Source organism: Cataglyphis hispanica, chromosome 3 (genome assembly GCF_021464435.1).
Source record: "Cataglyphis hispanica isolate Lineage 1 chromosome 3, ULB_Chis1_1.0, whole genome shotgun sequence".
NCBI classification, from domain to species: Eukaryota; Metazoa; Arthropoda; class Insecta; order Hymenoptera; family Formicidae; genus Cataglyphis; species Cataglyphis hispanica.
In genome coordinates, this window is record NC_065956.1 from 1,077,893 (window position 1) to 1,095,430 (window position 17,538).

The 17,538-nt window shown below is 47.8% G+C and overlaps 1 protein-coding gene and 1 long non-coding RNA gene across 4 annotated transcripts in view; one reads left to right on the forward strand and one right to left on the reverse strand.

Annotated features, from left to right (window-relative positions):
* LOC126848494 (zinc finger protein 853-like) overlaps positions 1 to 17,490 on the reverse strand; it is an 81,742-nt gene extending 64,252 nt beyond the window's left edge. For all 3 annotated transcript variants that reach the window (XM_050589469.1, XM_050589468.1, XM_050589467.1), the window contains exons 1-2: positions 16,230 to 17,490; positions 14,413 to 14,523 (exon numbers count right to left, since the gene is read on the reverse strand). In XM_050589469.1, coding sequence (XP_050445426.1) covers positions 14,413 to 14,523; positions 16,230 to 17,315 — 1,197 coding nt within the window. In that variant the 5' untranslated portion in view covers positions 17,316 to 17,490. The remainder of the gene's footprint in view (positions 1 to 14,412; positions 14,524 to 16,229) is intronic.
* The window catches only part of LOC126848514 (uncharacterized), a 212,389-nt gene that overhangs the window by 75,112 nt on the left and 119,739 nt on the right, over positions 1 to 17,538 (forward strand). The gene's annotated exons all lie outside the window — the stretch shown is intronic.

Genomic DNA, 17,538 nt, shown 5'->3' on the forward strand with positions numbered 1-17,538 from the left:
GTTACAAATCGCTATCGGGCGCGGCGGCGGCGCGACGAGAGGGCTCCTCAGGCTCCCCGTTTTTATTCGCGGTATAATCGAAGCCGCAGTAACGGCACACCGATACTTCGCAGGACGGTAATACATTTCCGTAACGTTTCATACCTTTTTCCGTCTCTCTCTCTCTCTCTCGCGTTGTTTACGCAGCGGCACACGCACCGCCATCGCGAGATGGCCAGCGACGAAATCCTGCTTTCACGCTCTCGCTCGGGGTGGGGCGGCGGGAACCCTTGGGTGGGGGAGAAGAATCAAGAGACCGCCGCCGTTGCCTCTGCCTGTGTGTGTACAAAACACACATCGGCCTCCTTCGCCTGTGGCAGTAACCTTTCGCGTTCCCGCGTCACGTCGTAGTTTTTTTTAATCATATCAACGTATGCTAACAGTCGGCGTGACGGGACGAGACGGGACGGGACGGGACGGGACGACAACGACGACGACGAGACGTGTGTCTCGGTGAACGAACGCGGTCGCGGCTCTGCGGCAAGGTAAGACAATATGAGCAGACTTGTCGGTGGTCAGTACCGCCGGTACAGTCTGTGGAAAATCATTCCGCCAACCTTCTCGCTCTCCTTCCGACTCTTTGTTTTCGTTTCCTGCGCGTCGGGAAACTTACGGGAGGCTTGCGAGCCCGCACGCGGGTTTAAATGACGAGAAGCGCGGCTTTTCACAGAACGATCCGACGACAGCTGGAGCTCGAGGGCGATAAGTCCCCGAGTCGTTCGATAAGTCGCAGAATATTGTATGCAAACGCGATATTGTGAGAAGGATAAGGAAATGAAAAGCTCTCAAGGAGGAGATCGGTCAGCGAAATCGATATCGGTCGCGACGATCGTAAAACGACGATGCGTAGAAGGAAATTATCTCGAGCGTAATTAACGTCAAGCAAGACGATCGGCCGTGTAATAAATTAAGAGCTCGCGAAAATGTAAATATCGCGCTCTCTCGCGAAACGGCGCCGTTCGTTGCGCGTTGTCGGCGGCACGCCGGCCGCGTTTATGTTTACACTCGGTCGATCGGGCGAGGTGGCATTAACGTCTCGATATCCGCGCAACCTTGACCGAGTACGCGACCGATTGCTGAATCCTCGACACTGGAGACGACCCTGAGACGCGCCCGGTGAGAAGTCGCACAACGACCGACTTCTTTATCCATTATCTTATCCGCGTCGTCCGACAATTTCTTTAAGAATAATATTTTACTGCAATAATATATTTCTGCCGATTGTATATATATTTAGCAGGATTTTTTTTATAGCAAACTGCGCGTTAATATTCCATAACGTTATCGCGACATTTTCTTTTTTACGAGCAGTCCCTCGCGATACTTGGCTGCTAATAGTTGATCAAAGAAAGAAAGCCGGCAAACTGTCTTTGATAATCTCTAATTTATTTTAATGACGCCGAAGCGTGACTCGAAGGGAGTGAGAGAGACGGAGACTCTCGGCGAGAGGCTTCGGAGGGGAATGCCGAACCGAACGCCGCCGACGCCGCTACGCGTTGTCGGAGGTCAGGTTCACCAGTCGCGCGATGCGCTCCATCTCTTTCTTCGCTCCTCGTTCGCGATGGAGGCGCAGATGGAGCTCGAGGGATCGCGCGAACGCAATTAACACGATTATTATTTTTCTTTTATCGATTTACGAGATCTAACCTTCGGACGAGGGATCAAAAAATTAGAGCACACAATTAGAAACGTATCGCGCAAAATCAATTTTAAAGCAATTATACATATATGAGAGAATATTCTTAAAAAAGTTTATTACCTCGAAAATTATCAAGTGCGATTATCCTTTTCTCGATTTAATTCGTGCCATTCAAAGAAAGCGTCGTATTTTTAGAGCGTCTTGTTTAATGCAAAATTTCTATCGCGGTGGGCGTTATTAAATATCGATAGGGGTTTTCGATATGCAGGCAGCAATGTGTGCGAGAATGGCGATTAAACATTGACACGATTTTGTAACGGCGCGCCGTCGCGCAAAATATTCGCGTGATGGTGAAGGTCACGTAACGACGCGTTCTTGCGAAGGTCTCGCTTGCGCGAGATCAACGTTCCCAGGATAGCGTAAGAGGATAGTCAAAAGTAAGACCGAGTCAAATCGTGGAATCCGAAGGCCCCGGGAGAACGCCGGGGCCGACGCGCGGCAACGACGAGTCGAGAGGCTCACGGTCGAGCGTCCGCCAAGCGGCGCGCCATGGCTAAGAGAGAGAGCGCAGGATGCTGGCCGCTGCTGCATGCTGCATCTTGCATATATGTATGTTTTATGTCAGCATGCACATTCTGCATTTGCGCCGTTGCCACGTCTTCGCCAACGCGAGTTTCTTTCTCTCTCTCTCTCTCTCGTTCTTTGCTTCTTTCCCCGCCAGTCGCTCATTCCGCGTCCTCCTCCTCCTCCTCCCCCTCCCCCTTCCCCCCCTCCTCCTCTCCCTTTTTCCTTCGTGTGCATATCCCCGCGCGTCTTTTCTTCTCATTAAATCCCGTCCTCTTCTATCCATCTCGTCTCCTTCTCTCATCTTTCCTATCTTTTCTTCAGTTCCACCCGCGCTTCTCGCGGGATGTCGGGGTTCAATAAACTCGGAAAAGCGAACGCTCGTACCGAAAAAGGGGAACCCAGGGGGAAAGCGCGTTACAATATAACGTTGGTATGCTTAATAGATTGCTTGTCGAGATAAATAACCGCTCGCTACGAGCCAAGCCGAACGAAACATTAAGCAGCATCGAGTACAAGCACCGATTGTTGCTTGCCGTTGATCAACCGCGCGATGTGCAACAAGATGACTGGCTATCGCGGGCCGGTGATTTTTCCTTTTCTGCGCTCGTAGAGCATCGAGGCTCGTTATATCGCTCCAACAAAATCAAGTTTACCCTATTGAGTTTCGCGAGTTTTTTCTTCCTAGGCCGTAGGTAACTCAAATTTCTCCCCTCGTTAGCCCTCGGCGAAATTCCCCCATGAGTAACGCGCGGGAAAAGGGTTGGCTTTTTGCCAGCGAAATAATTTTTCTTCGAGCATACGCGCGATTTGCATGCGCGGCATGTTTTTTCATTTTCATTTATCTGTCCTTGTATTTCTTATTTCCCCTCCCTCCCCTTTCCGTCCCCTCCTCTCCTTCTTTTTCTCGTATGCTTTCTCTCTTCAAAGGTATATATTTTATTGATTTAATTAAAGTTTTAGAGATTAATTTTTTTAGCGCTTTATTTTGTTTATCTCGAGAAATGTATTATATTCTCTTTCTCTCTATTTTATCGCAAGCATTTCTCTCGTAGCATTTATTTCTTAGTACACGAGTAGTTTCTAACTTTAACTCTCTCTGCGGTTTTCTTCCCCGTTCTCTTTTTCTTCTCTCCACGCCTCTCGCTCTCGGCTCTCATTTCTCTCTATACGCGAGCGATCCCTTCGTCCTATAGTGCCGCCTGCCGCGCCGGAAAATAAGCGCGAAAAATGCCGATACACATTACGCGGAGCTTACAGCGGCACACGAAACCTTCCGGGACAAGTTTCTTCCAGTCAATTGACAAGTGTCGGAGCGTCACGGGAGGTCGATCAGTTCGTCTCGATGTTGGAGTAGGTCGAGACGTGCCTCGAATCGCCTCGTACGATCAGTACGCCGAAAAAAAAAACACGGTCGAGTCGCGACGCCGATCGAGATCTATACGCTAGCCCCCCCCCTCCCCGTCTTTTGGTGCTAAATGTCATTATCCGATCTGGAATTTTTTTTTGTCACGCGCGAAGATCATATATAGTATTAATTAACGATCGGACCATCTTTCATTTGAGATATATATATATATATATATTTATATTGCTATAAATATATTAGGATATATTGGATATATATAGGATATTTACTTCAAATATATAGATCAACGTTTTTTAAATTTAAGCTGAGGCTTTTGAAATAGAGTTATTCGTCTAATAGAATTTAGAATGGATTCAGGGAATCTCATGAGGAAGAACACAGATTGAAGTACCGGGTAGATTGAGTAGATGTTCTTTGTCTCGAAAGGACACGGGAATGTCTTGGAAGAGTGCAAGTTTAACGGAACGCGTGGTGCTTTCGCTGGAACGCGAGGTGAATGCGTGGATCTTTCTTCTCGGATATCTCGGCGTCGCGTCATCCCAGCGGTCAGTATCGTTCGCGCTCCAAGGAGCGCGTCGTCCTCGTTCCGGAATGTGCGGCCGCGCTACGCGATCCTGAAGAAGGACGATCGTGGGTATCGGTCTTAAGGCTAATTGTAAGTTTCGCGGTGGGTTTCGCGAATGCGAATGACGAAGGAGCACGTGGACGGCACGAAGACATGAATGTCGTCATGGCGGTTCCATAATATCGGAACTGTCGGCCAACTGTTTGCCACGCTGGCTGCACAATGGAGCAAATCCGGAAATGAAGCACGACACCGGCTCGTCGTCCAGTTGTTCCTTTCCCCTTCTCCCATCCCTCTTTCTCTATGCGATGATGTCAAGCTTGCACGTAGTCAATGGAGAGACCAGTCAAGTACTAGTTTATCTGTTTACCTTTTCCATCGCTTTTTGTCAAGGAAGGCGAGTGAGTAACTTGACTTGTCTCCCTACTGACTTCGTGTGTACTCGTGATTTTTTTACGTTGACTCTTACCTCTCGTATGTGTGCGCACGCGAGTTCTCTACAGTAGGTGGATCACAGTTAAATCGCGGTGGTAGGAGCTAAGTAAAAAGATCACAAAATATGGCACACTGTTGCCCGAGTTCATCGTTCGGCACTTCGCGGCGCGGCTGGTCGTTGGCTGGTGGGGGCGGCGGCTCCAATGGTGGAGGGTGACAAAGAAGAAGAAGAGTGCAAAGTCAAAGGGAGGGAGAGGGAGGGAGAGGGAGACGAGGTAAGTGCGCTTGGAGAACCGACGGAATCAAAGTACGAGGAGGCGGAAAAGGAAGGAAGGAAGGAACGGAGAACGCGCGAGACGAGACGACGAGAGAGGATCTACCTAGCGCACTGTCAGCTGTCAACACGGCGTACACGTTGCCGATGATCTTCTTTCACAAGCGTTACGACTCTTCACGCTGAGACGAGACAGATCGACAGCTCGACACCCTCGGGGCTCTCTCTTGGTCTCTCCGAAGGATCATGTTGGCTCCCTCGAAGATGGATGCAGTACGATGGCTTTCTCGCGCAATTTTTTTTCTACGATAACGAGCGGTGTCTGTCTTCTTATGCAATCTTTTCTCTCAAGAATCCATTGTCTTTGGTCACCTGTCGATCGGTCTCACCGTAAGTGTTTCTTGGATCACCCAGTCATGTTCACCACTCGTTGTTCCTTGTTTTTCATCCAGATTGGTCTTCGTATCTTCTTTTTCCGTGCTGACAGTGCGTAGACGAGGAAAGGGAATGATGATGAAGTGGGAAATGTCACTGGTCCTCGTGGTCAGGATTGTCGTGATCTTCGTAATGTTGATAGTCGTCGTCGTCGTCGTCGTCGTCGTTTCCGTCGCACTCTCGCCTCCCCGTATGTGTGTGAGTGTGTGTGTATGTGTGTGTGACACGGTACGCGCGTGGTGTCGCGTGAAGTTGGTCGTGCGTGCGCACCTTGTGCTTCGTTAAAGAGTCTTTTCCGTATAAAATGCTGGGACGCCGGCGAGAATCGGCTTGGCCGTCGCCGCGTAGGCTTCACGCCGGCGTCCTCGCCGCGGATTGGCCGTATACGATACAGTGGGGGGCACTGGCGCGAAGGTCCGAAGGTAGAGTACTCGCCTCGAGAAGCCAGCAGAGCGGATCCAGGAGAGAATGAGAGTGGGGTAGCGCTCGTTGCTATTGCCGGCAACGCACGCTCTATCTATATGGGGTTTTAGGAACGATTAGGGTTGCATAGATCGAATGATGATGATGATAAGTTACAATGATGATGGTAGGTTGAATAGATCCGAGAACCGAACTTTAAATTTTCATTTCAATTTTGCATTTAATAAGATATTAATGATTTCACCATTAGATGAAATCTATTATATGACAATGACAATTCATTATCATATATAAATTGATTCGACGCATTGCGTGCTCAGAACTCTCGCGAGCGTCGAGTGTGACTCACAAATGAATTCGTTGGCGAAGAGCGTTTTATTAGCTTCGGGAGACGAACGGCGTGGATGTCTAGCGTGAATTCGAATCGCCAAAAATAGTAGTGGTCCGGAGGGAGTTTCTAATCTGGAAGTAGTATACGATCGACCAATGGTCTTCCTCTAAATTTGGGACCGTGCTCTAGTGGGGACGTAGATGCGTAGTAACGCGATGAGATAAATTCTAGTGGGGATGAAGGCCCGTGGAAGAAACGCGGTCGGACCCGTGGTACGGTCTCGTCCAGCAGACTTTCTTCTTTCGTCCATTGGCGGGACAAGGACGAGCTCGAGACAAGAAAGAAAGAGATCGAGAGAGAGAGAGAGAGAGAGAGAGAGAGAGAGAAAGTATCAAAGTATCTATCTGACAATGCTCATCTTTTTCCTTTTCTCTCTGTCTCACAGTCTCCCCGCAGGCTCTTCCGTCCTCGTTTTGCATTTGCTTTACACGTGTCGCTGTCTCTCCATCGACCTCTCTTTCTCTCTCCCCCTTCCTCTTTTTCTTTCTCTTTCTATCTATTGCCGTCTACTTCTTATCCTTTTCATTTTCTTCCGTCTCTCTCGTGCTTGGGAACAGCCAGGCTATTCACCCACGCATGCACGAGATGACGATGACGATGATGATGATGATGCCGGGAGCGCTGGCTGCTGCAATATGAAGACTCAGAACGGTCGCTGCTTTCCCGTTTGGCGCGCGGCGTTATAGTTACCGCGAGCGTATAAAGAGCGCGACAATAAAATTCGCATTCTGAGAGATAAGTATGTCTTAACCATTTATATTGTACAGGCGTGCTTTTCTTAATTAGCAATTAAAGTAAACTCGACTAACGTAATTTCTGTCGCAGCATCGCGCGTATGCATCTCAATGCGATTCGCTTCGCGCATCGTTATCGATATCTTTACGATACTTTCCAGGGACTTTGGACAAAAGCATCCTCTCTCTTTCGCAAGAATTGCAATTTTTAATCGATCGTATTAATTTTGCGGCGCGTGACAAGATTGCTTCCCCTACTTTCTAATCGTCTGACCTCCATTCTTAATCTTAAAAGAACAAGAAAGAAAAAAAAAAAATAATGTCGATTACTTCTTGTCGTATTTTTCGCGGATTTTTTTTCATTCTCGCGTTGCGGCGTACGAATGACATTGGTGCATCATTGCCGTCATTGTCGTTGTCTTTGTCGTTGTCGTGGAACGGCCTCGCTGACACAGATTCCGAATCGGCTATTTTTTCCTCCGGCCTACTCGCGCTTTTTTATCTCTGCTTTTGTGATGCGTGCACCGCCTTCTTCTTCCCCGCGCGTCCTCCTCCATCCGCAGACAGCGCTCGCTCGTTCGCTCTTTCCTCTTCTTTCTCCGCATGCGTCCAACTTTTTCTCTTTTTCGCCTCTCTTTTCCTCCTCTCCCTCGCATTCCCAGCCAGATCCTGACCTACGACTACGGCCAGGCCAATGTCTGAATTTCGGCTTGTTCGAGCGAATGGCGGTCTGGTCCCCTCAAGATGTCGGACAATAATGTTAATACGTTGTCATACTTTAATATTAGATTGATATTAGCAAAAGTAGGCAGATAAAAATTTGCTGAATTTTACATTAAATATTTGAAAATATTTTATTTTTCGAGATTATATTATAATTTGTATTAATTCAGATCCATCTAATGAGAGACTCATACGCGAGAGATTGTTTCAAAAACTATAGCTTTTTGACAGAAAAGATATTTCCAAAAATTCTATCGAAAAAATTCTGTGTAATAACAATAGATTGACGCGCGTGTGGGTACAGAAATAAAGCTGCGGCTGTTTTAGACACCCTGCATTTCGATGCACCTCTTCGAGTGCACGCACAAAATGCTCAGATATATATACACGCACATACACACACACACACACATATATATATATATATATATACATGTACATATCTTTCTCGCTATCGCTACAAGAGGGAACTCGGGAATTATCTTCTTCTCGCTTCTTCTCGCGCGCGTTTGTTTTCGTCTCCTTTCCTCGCTCTTTTTCTCCTTTCTTCCCGCGCTCTCGCAGCCAGATCCTGACCTACGACTACGCTTTCGTGCAAGCGCGCGAATTTCGCTCGAAAGTCGACACAGCCAAAGGAGTGGATTTGCGGGCCTCCAAGATCGCGGAGCAACAGTGGGGCATTCAAGCCCCCCCATGGGTCCCGTGAGGGGAACCGCGACGTAAGGAAAGAGAGCGAACAAGAGGGAGATGGAAGTAGGTGGTGGAGGTGGACGTAAGAACCGAGGGGAACGAGGAGGACGTCCAGGAGGATGCGGTGGTGGCGGAGGACTAAGCGACATGGCTCATGGTATTGGAAACAGGAGGCGGGAAGGTTTGAAGGAGGTAGAGGGAAGGCTTGACAAGGAAGAAGAAACGAAGAAGAAGAGGAAGAAGCAGAAGCAGAAGAAGAAGAAGAAGAAGAAGAAGAAGAAGAGGAGAAGGATGAAGAAGAAGAAGAGGGCTGATCTAGCGGCAATATACACACGGAACGGCGCAGACCGCGGCAAAACTCCGCAGTTTTGCTGTTCGATTTTGCAAACTTATATTTAGAAGGGCAACGATCTTTTGCCGCGCACGCGGCGGTAAAGAGAGGAGAGGAGAGGAGAGGAATGGTTGCGCGCCGTCTCTCTCACGAGACAGACGCTAAGATTTCTCGACCGCGAAAGAGCCACGAAATGGCAACTCTCGCTACCAACGCGCGTTTGTGCTCCGTTTTTTCCATCAACTACCCATCTTTCTCTTCCCTCCTCCATTCCCATTCCCCTCTGTGTCACGGATAATTTTTCTTCGTCTCGATATAGTATTGTCAGCATCAGCGATCTCGATTCTTTCGAGTCCACGAGTTGGAAATATACCGTTGTCCATTTTTAACCGAGTAACGTTATTCTACATATACATCTTTACAAGAAGCATTTATATACAATCATTTATATTATTCGTCAATCGCGGTACGTAACGTACGGAGATTGCCATTGGAATTTAAAATTAGACTCTGGATCGAAGACGAATCTATTTGCGAGTCGCGCGCATTTTCCTTCACCTTACGCATAATTGATATTGTCGAATTATTATATGCTCGAGATGCAGTTTGTTGAATTGCACCGTGAATGCAGCAAGGCCGAAAACAGCGATACCTCTGCTGCCCTATAATCGCGTATGCATGGGAACTTGGAGGTCAGTCACCTCGGCGGAGCGTGTATGTTTCGTCGTCGGCTTAACTTGCTCGCGGCGAATTTCGCGCTGACTTGCATTCCCCGCTCAATAACGAATTCGCCGGTTCGTCGCGCGAATACCGTGCCGTTAATTGACATAATTGTCCGCAACAAATATTCGCGTGGCCCACCCGGACAACTTTCGCCCGTCTATTATCACGATGCACCGTGATTTCGCGACGCTCATCTCTTTTTCGTTTTCTTGCTTTTAATTTCCCTGTAATGTATGCAATCAGCAGTGGTTACAACCGCCGCCGCTGCGGCGTCGTTAGTGCGCATAGGCGTCATTAAAAATAAATACGCTTCCGGAATAGCCTGGCGTATATATTTGTCTGGGCGATAATCGCGCAACACGTGTCCCTCCGCGTTTTACCGTGCGCGCCGCATAAAAATTATCGTGCGATAATCGAGATTTGTTCACGCCGTTCGATTTCCCGCGAATTTACAATCCACGGCAACGAGATATTTCCGCAATAGCAGCGCACCGATATACACGCTGAAATGTAATATAAGCAACGCGGGCACGCATGGCGTGCGCGGGCGGATTTCGCTTCTTCGTGGAACAAGATTTTCTCTTTCTCTCTCTCTCTCTCTCTTTGTTTCTCTTTTCCTCTTTACCAGTGCAATCTTATCGTGGAGCAGCGCGCTGCTCTCGCCTTGGCTACAGAGGAGAGCGCCGAGTCAACGAACGATAAAAAAAAACCACGAAGAATAAACTCCGTTCCGCGCATACACTCCCCTTTTCCTCTCTCAGCCACCTCCCGGCCGTTTCTCTCGCGATCTTCCTTCTCTCGTGCCCGGCTCTTCTCCTTGTCATCCGCGTGTTGCAACCTCTTGGGCGTATGTGGGCGCAAACGTGCTCTCTTCCATCCTCTCTTTCCGTTCCTTTTTCTCTCATTCTTTCTGCGCCGTCTCACGCAGTCCCTGCCTCGTCCCCTCCGCGATCTCACCGCCGCGCTTCTCTTCTCTCTTTTTTTCGTGGTTTGTTTGGGGTAGGTCGCGACGAAGTCGCGTACGAAAGACGAGGAAACTGGAGGCAGATTAGTAAGAGAGGAAAGAATCGTGTGTATGCGGGTCGGAGCTCGCGATGTCGCGCTGCATCTTCCATCTTTTTCTGTCCTTAAACGGACTCTTTGTGCTGATCGCGCGGTTTTCACATGTCATTTGCGACCGCGGATGGTACCTGTGCTTGTTGACGTAGCCCACGCGAATTTTCGATTACTCGTGAAATGGAAAATTATAAATTAAGGGATCACGTAATGTCCGAATATGAGAATTTTGAGCCTTTGTGAATGTTGTCATCATGATATACATATAACTTGGATCTTTATTTTTTACTGATTATACTAATGGAAGTTTTTCATGTCTCGCTTTTATTAATAATTGCCATTTTCTCTTGAATTTTACTTTATTTAGTCACGCGTTTACAAACTTTTCGAAATGGTTTCTTTTACTTTTTAAGCGACACTTTTGTAAGAAACTTCCTCCTCTCTAGGAAAATTAAATTTCAGAGAAATAATAATTTGCCTCGCGGACATTATCACCCGCTGTGCCTTCCAGATTCACCGACTTTCGAACGATCGAATGCATTCGATTAGGCCGAATGCGCGCGCGTTATTGTTGTCGATCATGCGATCCGAAAATCATAGAAAATTACTGAAAAGCCAAGAAACTCCGTGATGATCCGCCCGGGATCAAGCGAGAGTGAGGGGTAAGGCATCGGTGGGACGGGGGAAGAGGCACCCCTCATCTTGAGACGTCGTAATTCTGTCTTTGCCGTAACGGCTATCCGGCACGGAACTTGACCCCCTTCCCTCCCCTCCCCTCCCCATCATCCGCCCTTTCGCTTTTCTTCCTCGACTCGAAACAGAACAACCCCCTCCCCCCCTCCCCTCCTCCCTTCTCCCTTCTCATACCTCCTTTCCTCCGGTAACTAGAAGGGTTAGTCGTCGAAAGAGAAAGAACGGTGAAACAATGACACGCGCGCGAGAACCGTTATTTAAATAGTACACGGGAACCTTTTCCTGGCATGAGAAGAGGAAAAAAAACTTACGCTCCTCCGGAGCGATGCAACGTGAGAAAGAATCTTCGAGATTTACATGGCCGGGATGAGACGCGTAAATGCGCTGGCAGAGATAGATAATACGCGTTTCTTTTTTTGCAATCATAGGTAGAGAAGCGAGAGGAATGGCAATTGTTATTCGATCGTCTTACTTTGTCGCTCTTGGTCGCGATTAAAGGTTTATACATTGTTCGCGACTATCGTCATGCTTCTTGCATTTTATTAATTTTCTTCGTTATGTCTTAAAATAATTAGAAATCCGTCGATCATTATGTGTGATGAAAGCGAAAGATCAGTTATTAAATTTCTATCTCAGGCTTCTTGTTCGCGTTTTCTATTTAATTATCGAATCAAGTTTAGTTAATAAATATTTAAAAAAAAGAAATGTTTTTCGCGTCCCGGAAAGCGCAAAGAAAGATGTGAGAGAACGCGTTTTGTCGCGGAGATATATTAATTTACATTGAGACAATGACACGGTAACAATTTGTATCCGTTGGAAAGGAGCTCGATCTCTCTTTCGAATTTTCTTTTCCCCTATCCCCGACTTTCCCATCCTCTGCTTCCTTCGTTACGATTCTGGTTTCTCCTGGCAGCTGTCAGCTCGATACGAAATCGTAGTCCCGGATCGATCAAGGGTGGATCGTAGTCTAGATATGCGACTTGGCGATGGTCGTTGCGCCGAGCGAACCGGTTTAACGCACGTTGAAAGAGCGAATTGGGGAGAAGCGCGGGCAAAAAATTCATTTGAATCAGCCAAGCCGGGTCGAGTAGAGGCGTCGAAATAATTGGATTTTAATTTTCGAGGTAGCGTGCGGTAGAAGAAAAAAACGCGGGTGCACCCCCGGCCTCGGAGTGAGAAACGTCCTCCGCGAATGTTTATGTAATATCACGGCGCACTCGTCGTCTCATCCTCTTTGCTCCGCCGAACCCTTCATCTTTCCCACGAGCTTACAATAAAAATTCTCAAGTGTCTCAAAATTTTTTTTATCACTGCCGGCGTCAGAAACAACAGCTGAACGCACTCTTCCTTTCTCTCTCTCGCGTGTATTATTTTTACCGATCTTTAATTAAACAGAGCTCGATTCAATTTAGTTTGACTCCATTTAAAGCACGTCACTTGTTAAATTTTTTTCATAAAACTTGATTTAGACGATCTATTATTCGCAATAAGATTCGTCAATATATAAAAATCCATTTATATTTTTGATGTACCCTATATCTCTCTCTCAATATACATACTTGTATATGTGTGTATTCCACTTCTTCAAATATTTTCTACATTTTATGGCATACAAAATTATAAATAAATTTATGTGTCCCGAATTGAATTGTATCATGAATCATAAATCGTCTAAAATGGGTTGCTGCGTTATTTTATTCCACTGTAAGATTTTCAGAAACGAAATAATTTTTTACATCATCCCCATGCAGTCTTTCTCGCTTTTTAAAATATTAATTTGACAGAACTAGGAATAAAACTTGTGCAACTAGTTAACATATGCTAAGGATTAAGGGTTAAGAATGAATTCTGGCTTATGGAAAATGCTCTTATCAATTCTCATCGCGTGGACAATATGGAAGAACGATAGCTCGCTTGGACAGCTTGGTGGTCCGCGAACGGCTCGTGGGGACGGTACAAAGGAGGCGAATGTTTTAATTAAATCTCGAGGAAACGTGGAAACTTCGCCATCGCTCGACGTTTTTGCGATTTTCCGAAAGTTTCGCTTGGCGCGCGCTCGTGCGGGGCGCGGGACGAGGCGGCTTTTAAGGTGGCGATGGAAGAAAAGGAAGGACGAGGTGGAATACTGCGGACCGACGAGTGCCCGACCAACCCCCTCCTCCTGCACCCCATCACCTCTTTCCACCCCTCCTGTTACCTTTTCTGCCGTCACTCCAACCGCCACCGCTATCGCCGCTAAAATAAAAGAAGCCGCAAAAACAAAAGAGCGCTGCGGCTACTTAACGAAACAAATTGTTGTTTCGTTCTGAGGATGAGAATTTTAAAGTTTCCCGCAGAGAGGGACGCGCGGCAAAGGAGGGGGTGTACATCCCGCCTTTTTAACGCGCTGCCTCTTCCTTCCACGTGCCGCCGGGACCTCTTGCTCCGCTCATCGTACGACAGTTTAACGTAATTCGAGAGCTCGTTAACGTCGCTTTCTTTTCCCGTATTTTCGTATGTGCTTGATGTACTCGCGATGCTGACGCATCAAGGGATGAGGCCCCGCGTTCGCGACTGTGTGCCGCAAATTGCCCACTAGTCGAAAAACTATTGCTGTGACGATGTATACTTTCGTGTCGCGCACGTGATACAAGCGCACAATTCGTTAAACGTTGCAACGGCAAAACATTGCGTTTCCTCGCGTACCGTCGCGTTGTTCATGAAATCTCTAGAGTGTGGCGCAACTAACGCGCTTGTGTTAGTACGAGCGCGAGCGAAAACGAGGATCGTTCGAACCGCCGCTGGCGGTCAGTAATAAGTAAGACTATTTCACAATGCACAGGAACAAGGCGACACATTCAACCGACGAGGTACAAGACGAACGAATATACATATACATGCTAGCACAAGTAAGGAGAGATAAAAAGAAAAAAAAAAAAAAAGATAACATCAAGATGAAAATAACGAACGAATAAGTGAGCAAAGCTGATCGTGATGCAAAACGAGACAATTACGATTTTCTCGAGATTTTTTCGGTGAATTTGCGTGGAAGCACAAAATTATGGCAGGCAAGACAGCGAGAATTGAATGGGCATCGTTTCTGCGAATGGCGAAAAAAAAAAAAAAAGAGAAAATAATAACAACTAACGAGACGAGAGACGGCAATGCGTCCGACGTGCAGAGAACGAAATAAGTTGAAACAAATATGTAAATAAAAAAACGACAGAGCGACAACCTCGACCGTCGGTGATCGGACGAGAGAAAGCGAGGAACTTAAGATGGAATGCGTCGAGCAAGGAGAGAGCATTAATAAAAGGGATCTTGTGAACGGGCTGAGTGTTCAACTCACTCGCTGCAGGGTAGACCAGCATTCCTCGAGGGTGCGTTCACTGATGTTGCCCATTCCTCCACCACCGCCGGCACCTACTGCACCTCCAAGCCCCGCCGCAGAGGCACGAGACTATCAGGCAAGATAGGATAGCTCATGTTAGTCCCCGATCCTCGTCGTTTTATGGCTACTAACCGTCTTTACTACAAAGCTTGTTTTCGTTCAACTATTATGTCAAAAAAAAAAAAAACGTTCTACCGATCCGATAGAACGATAAACTGAGAATGACATGACAAAACGAGTATTTCTGCTTCGTGTGTAAACAGATAATTATCGCTCTAAATCAAATAAGTTTAAATTAATATATCAGTACTCGCGATATATAATCATTCGGAAATAAAAAACAAAATTTTTGTGAAAAACCTTATGATGATACAATATTTGCTATTTACTATTGCACACATTTGCGAGACGTTTTTTTACGAGAATCGCTAGCTAAGGTTCTCTCAGGTTCTCTTTCTTACGAGCGATATTTATAGTCTTGCTAATTACGAGAATCGCCGATGCTCGTGCTCGTTAACGCGATCTTAAAGTTCCGCTATCTGTCAGTAGATACGATATGATTTTCTTTTCTCTCTCTCTCTCTCTCTCTCTCTCCCATTCTCTTACACACGGTTTCTCGCTCTCTTTCTTTCTCTCACTCTCTCTCACTCTCTTTCATCAAGACTTTGCGGCCCATACCGTCGCAGAAACATGGCGCGATATTTTCTTGGTAACATCTTCCCGGCGTACCGTATGACGTATATGCGTATGGTATTATCTGTGTTGCGCGGGTCAAGAACCCCGGGAGACGACGTATCTGCATCTCCCGGCATTGGTGTGCGTGGGCCGCGTTCGCATTTACGGACTGCACTGCTACTTTGATGTGTGCGTGCTCTCCCCTCTCTCTCTCTCTCTCTCTCTCTCTCTCTCTCTCTCTCTCTCTCTGTCATTCCTTCTCTCGCTCACTCTCCGCTCACTCATTCTCTCTCCCTCTTCCGCGTGTACGAGCGTGTAAGTCAGTAGTAAGTCAACGTACCTTGCTAGTGTGAACGTATACATGGATAGGTACGTAGGTATGTCTGTATGTGAGTATGCGCAGCGTGTTCAGCGTATCTAGGTACAGTCGGAATCAAATGGACGAAATTGTCGATGACACGTGACTTTGTAACGCTAAGATTAAGACGCTAAATTAATGCAAAAGCCATCGCGTTCATCTTCTAGTCAACTTATATCGCGATTTCGCAATAGCGAGCAATTTTATTCGAGCGATAAATTAGAGGCAACACACTTACTACGTCGTTTAACGAGAAAACATATTAATGTAACGCGCGTTTTATTCGATTTTTATACAAAACGAGGAATTGTCGCGAGGCGTTAAAAACGAAACCGCGCCATTTACAAGATCGATGCTATTTACATGCCAATACGTGCGAGGGACCTTGATATCTCGCGATACTAAGGGACCGTTGACGATGCGACGACAGCATCGTTGCAATATAAATATTTTTCTTCGCAAGGAGAGAGAAACTTCGCTCTCGAAAGTATTATCCGGCGTCTGTCCGAGTGAATGACCCTATTTATCGGCGCGTTATGTATTTTTATCGCGGTCGCCTCGTCCCAGTTATTTATCGCTGCTCTCTTAGTGGATACGCTCGCGGGAGACTCGAGCGTTTCTCTCGCCAACGGAAAATAATAGAAAAAGATGCGCGCGCGCGCAATAACGTGCGATGAGGAGGCAGAGTTTTTGCAAAGTTTCGCGAATGCGAAAACTCTGGAATTTCCTCGTAGCTTCTCACCTGTAATTCGTTGACGAGCTTCTCCGTGAGTGTGGCGTCGTGCGAATCCTGGCTGGTCGCGCCCGGACTCAGCATGGAGTTTTGAGAATTCTGCTGCTGACCGGCCGACATATTCATACCGGCGAGGCCGCCGTTTTGCGCGATGGTGCCAGCCATGTTGAGGGCCTGTTGTTGTAGATTCTGCGTGAGATTCTGCGCTTGCTGCTGCAGATTTTGCGTGAGATTTTGCGCCTGCTGCTGTAGCGCTTGCTGATTAAGCGCCTGGCCGAGATTCTGCGTCAGGTTTTGCGCTTGCTGTTGTAGCGTCTGCGACAGATTCTGCGCCTGGTTCTGGATGTTCTGCTGCAAGCTTTGGCTCGCTTGGCTCAGATTCTGCGGCTGGTTGAGCAGCTGCTGCTGTTGTTGCGGCGACAGGCTCGGTGTCAGGCTCTGCGCTAGATTGTGTTGCGCTAGAGTCTGTCCGAGATTCTGCTGCATGTTCTGCGTGAGCGCTTGAGTTAACGCTTGGCCAAGGTTCTGATTGAGCGCCTGAGCCGCCTGAACGGCCTGGACCGCCAGGGATGGGCTCGACGCTTGCGACATGGTCTGCTGTGCTTGCGCAAGGCTATGCAGACTCTGGGCCATGCTCGAGGCGATGGCGCCCTGATGGTCCGCTTGCGGCGACGGCGTCGTCGGTGCCGGGGAAGACTGATGTTGCTGTCCTTGGGTGGTCTGGTTCATCGACAGCGCGTGCTGCTGTTGCTGCAATTGTTGTTGCGGGCTCGCGGTGCCCATTGTCGCGTTCGCGTTTTGTTGTACTTGCGAAACCGCGTTCTGCTGTTGTTGTTGCTGCTGCTGACTGAGCGGACTGTGCATCTGCTGCACCTGCTGTTGATGCTGCTGGTGCTGTTGATGCTGTTGGTGCTGTTGATGCTGCTGGTGCTGCTGCTGTGTCGAATTCGAGATAGGACTGTGCTGTAATCCGGGCGAATGTTGAGGCGGACCACGTTGCGGCTGCTGCCAGTAATCCGACATCTTGAATACGTGTTGACGTAGCGCGTGGAGGTTCGCGGCCGCCGCGGTGACAGCCGAGGCTTGGATCTCCATGGGTTCGGATTCGTTTTCAAGGTCGGGTTCCGGCGAGCTGCACGGATCTTCGTCCTCCTCCTCGTCCTCCCTCTCGGTGATATCCTCTTCTTCCTCGTCGTGAATCCTCGCGGACCGATCCGGCTCGGATCCGGGCGGTCCTCCGCCAGCAACAACAGCAACACCACCGACGCTTCCGCCGCCGCCGCCACCTCCACCGCCACCTCCGCCACCACCACCTCCT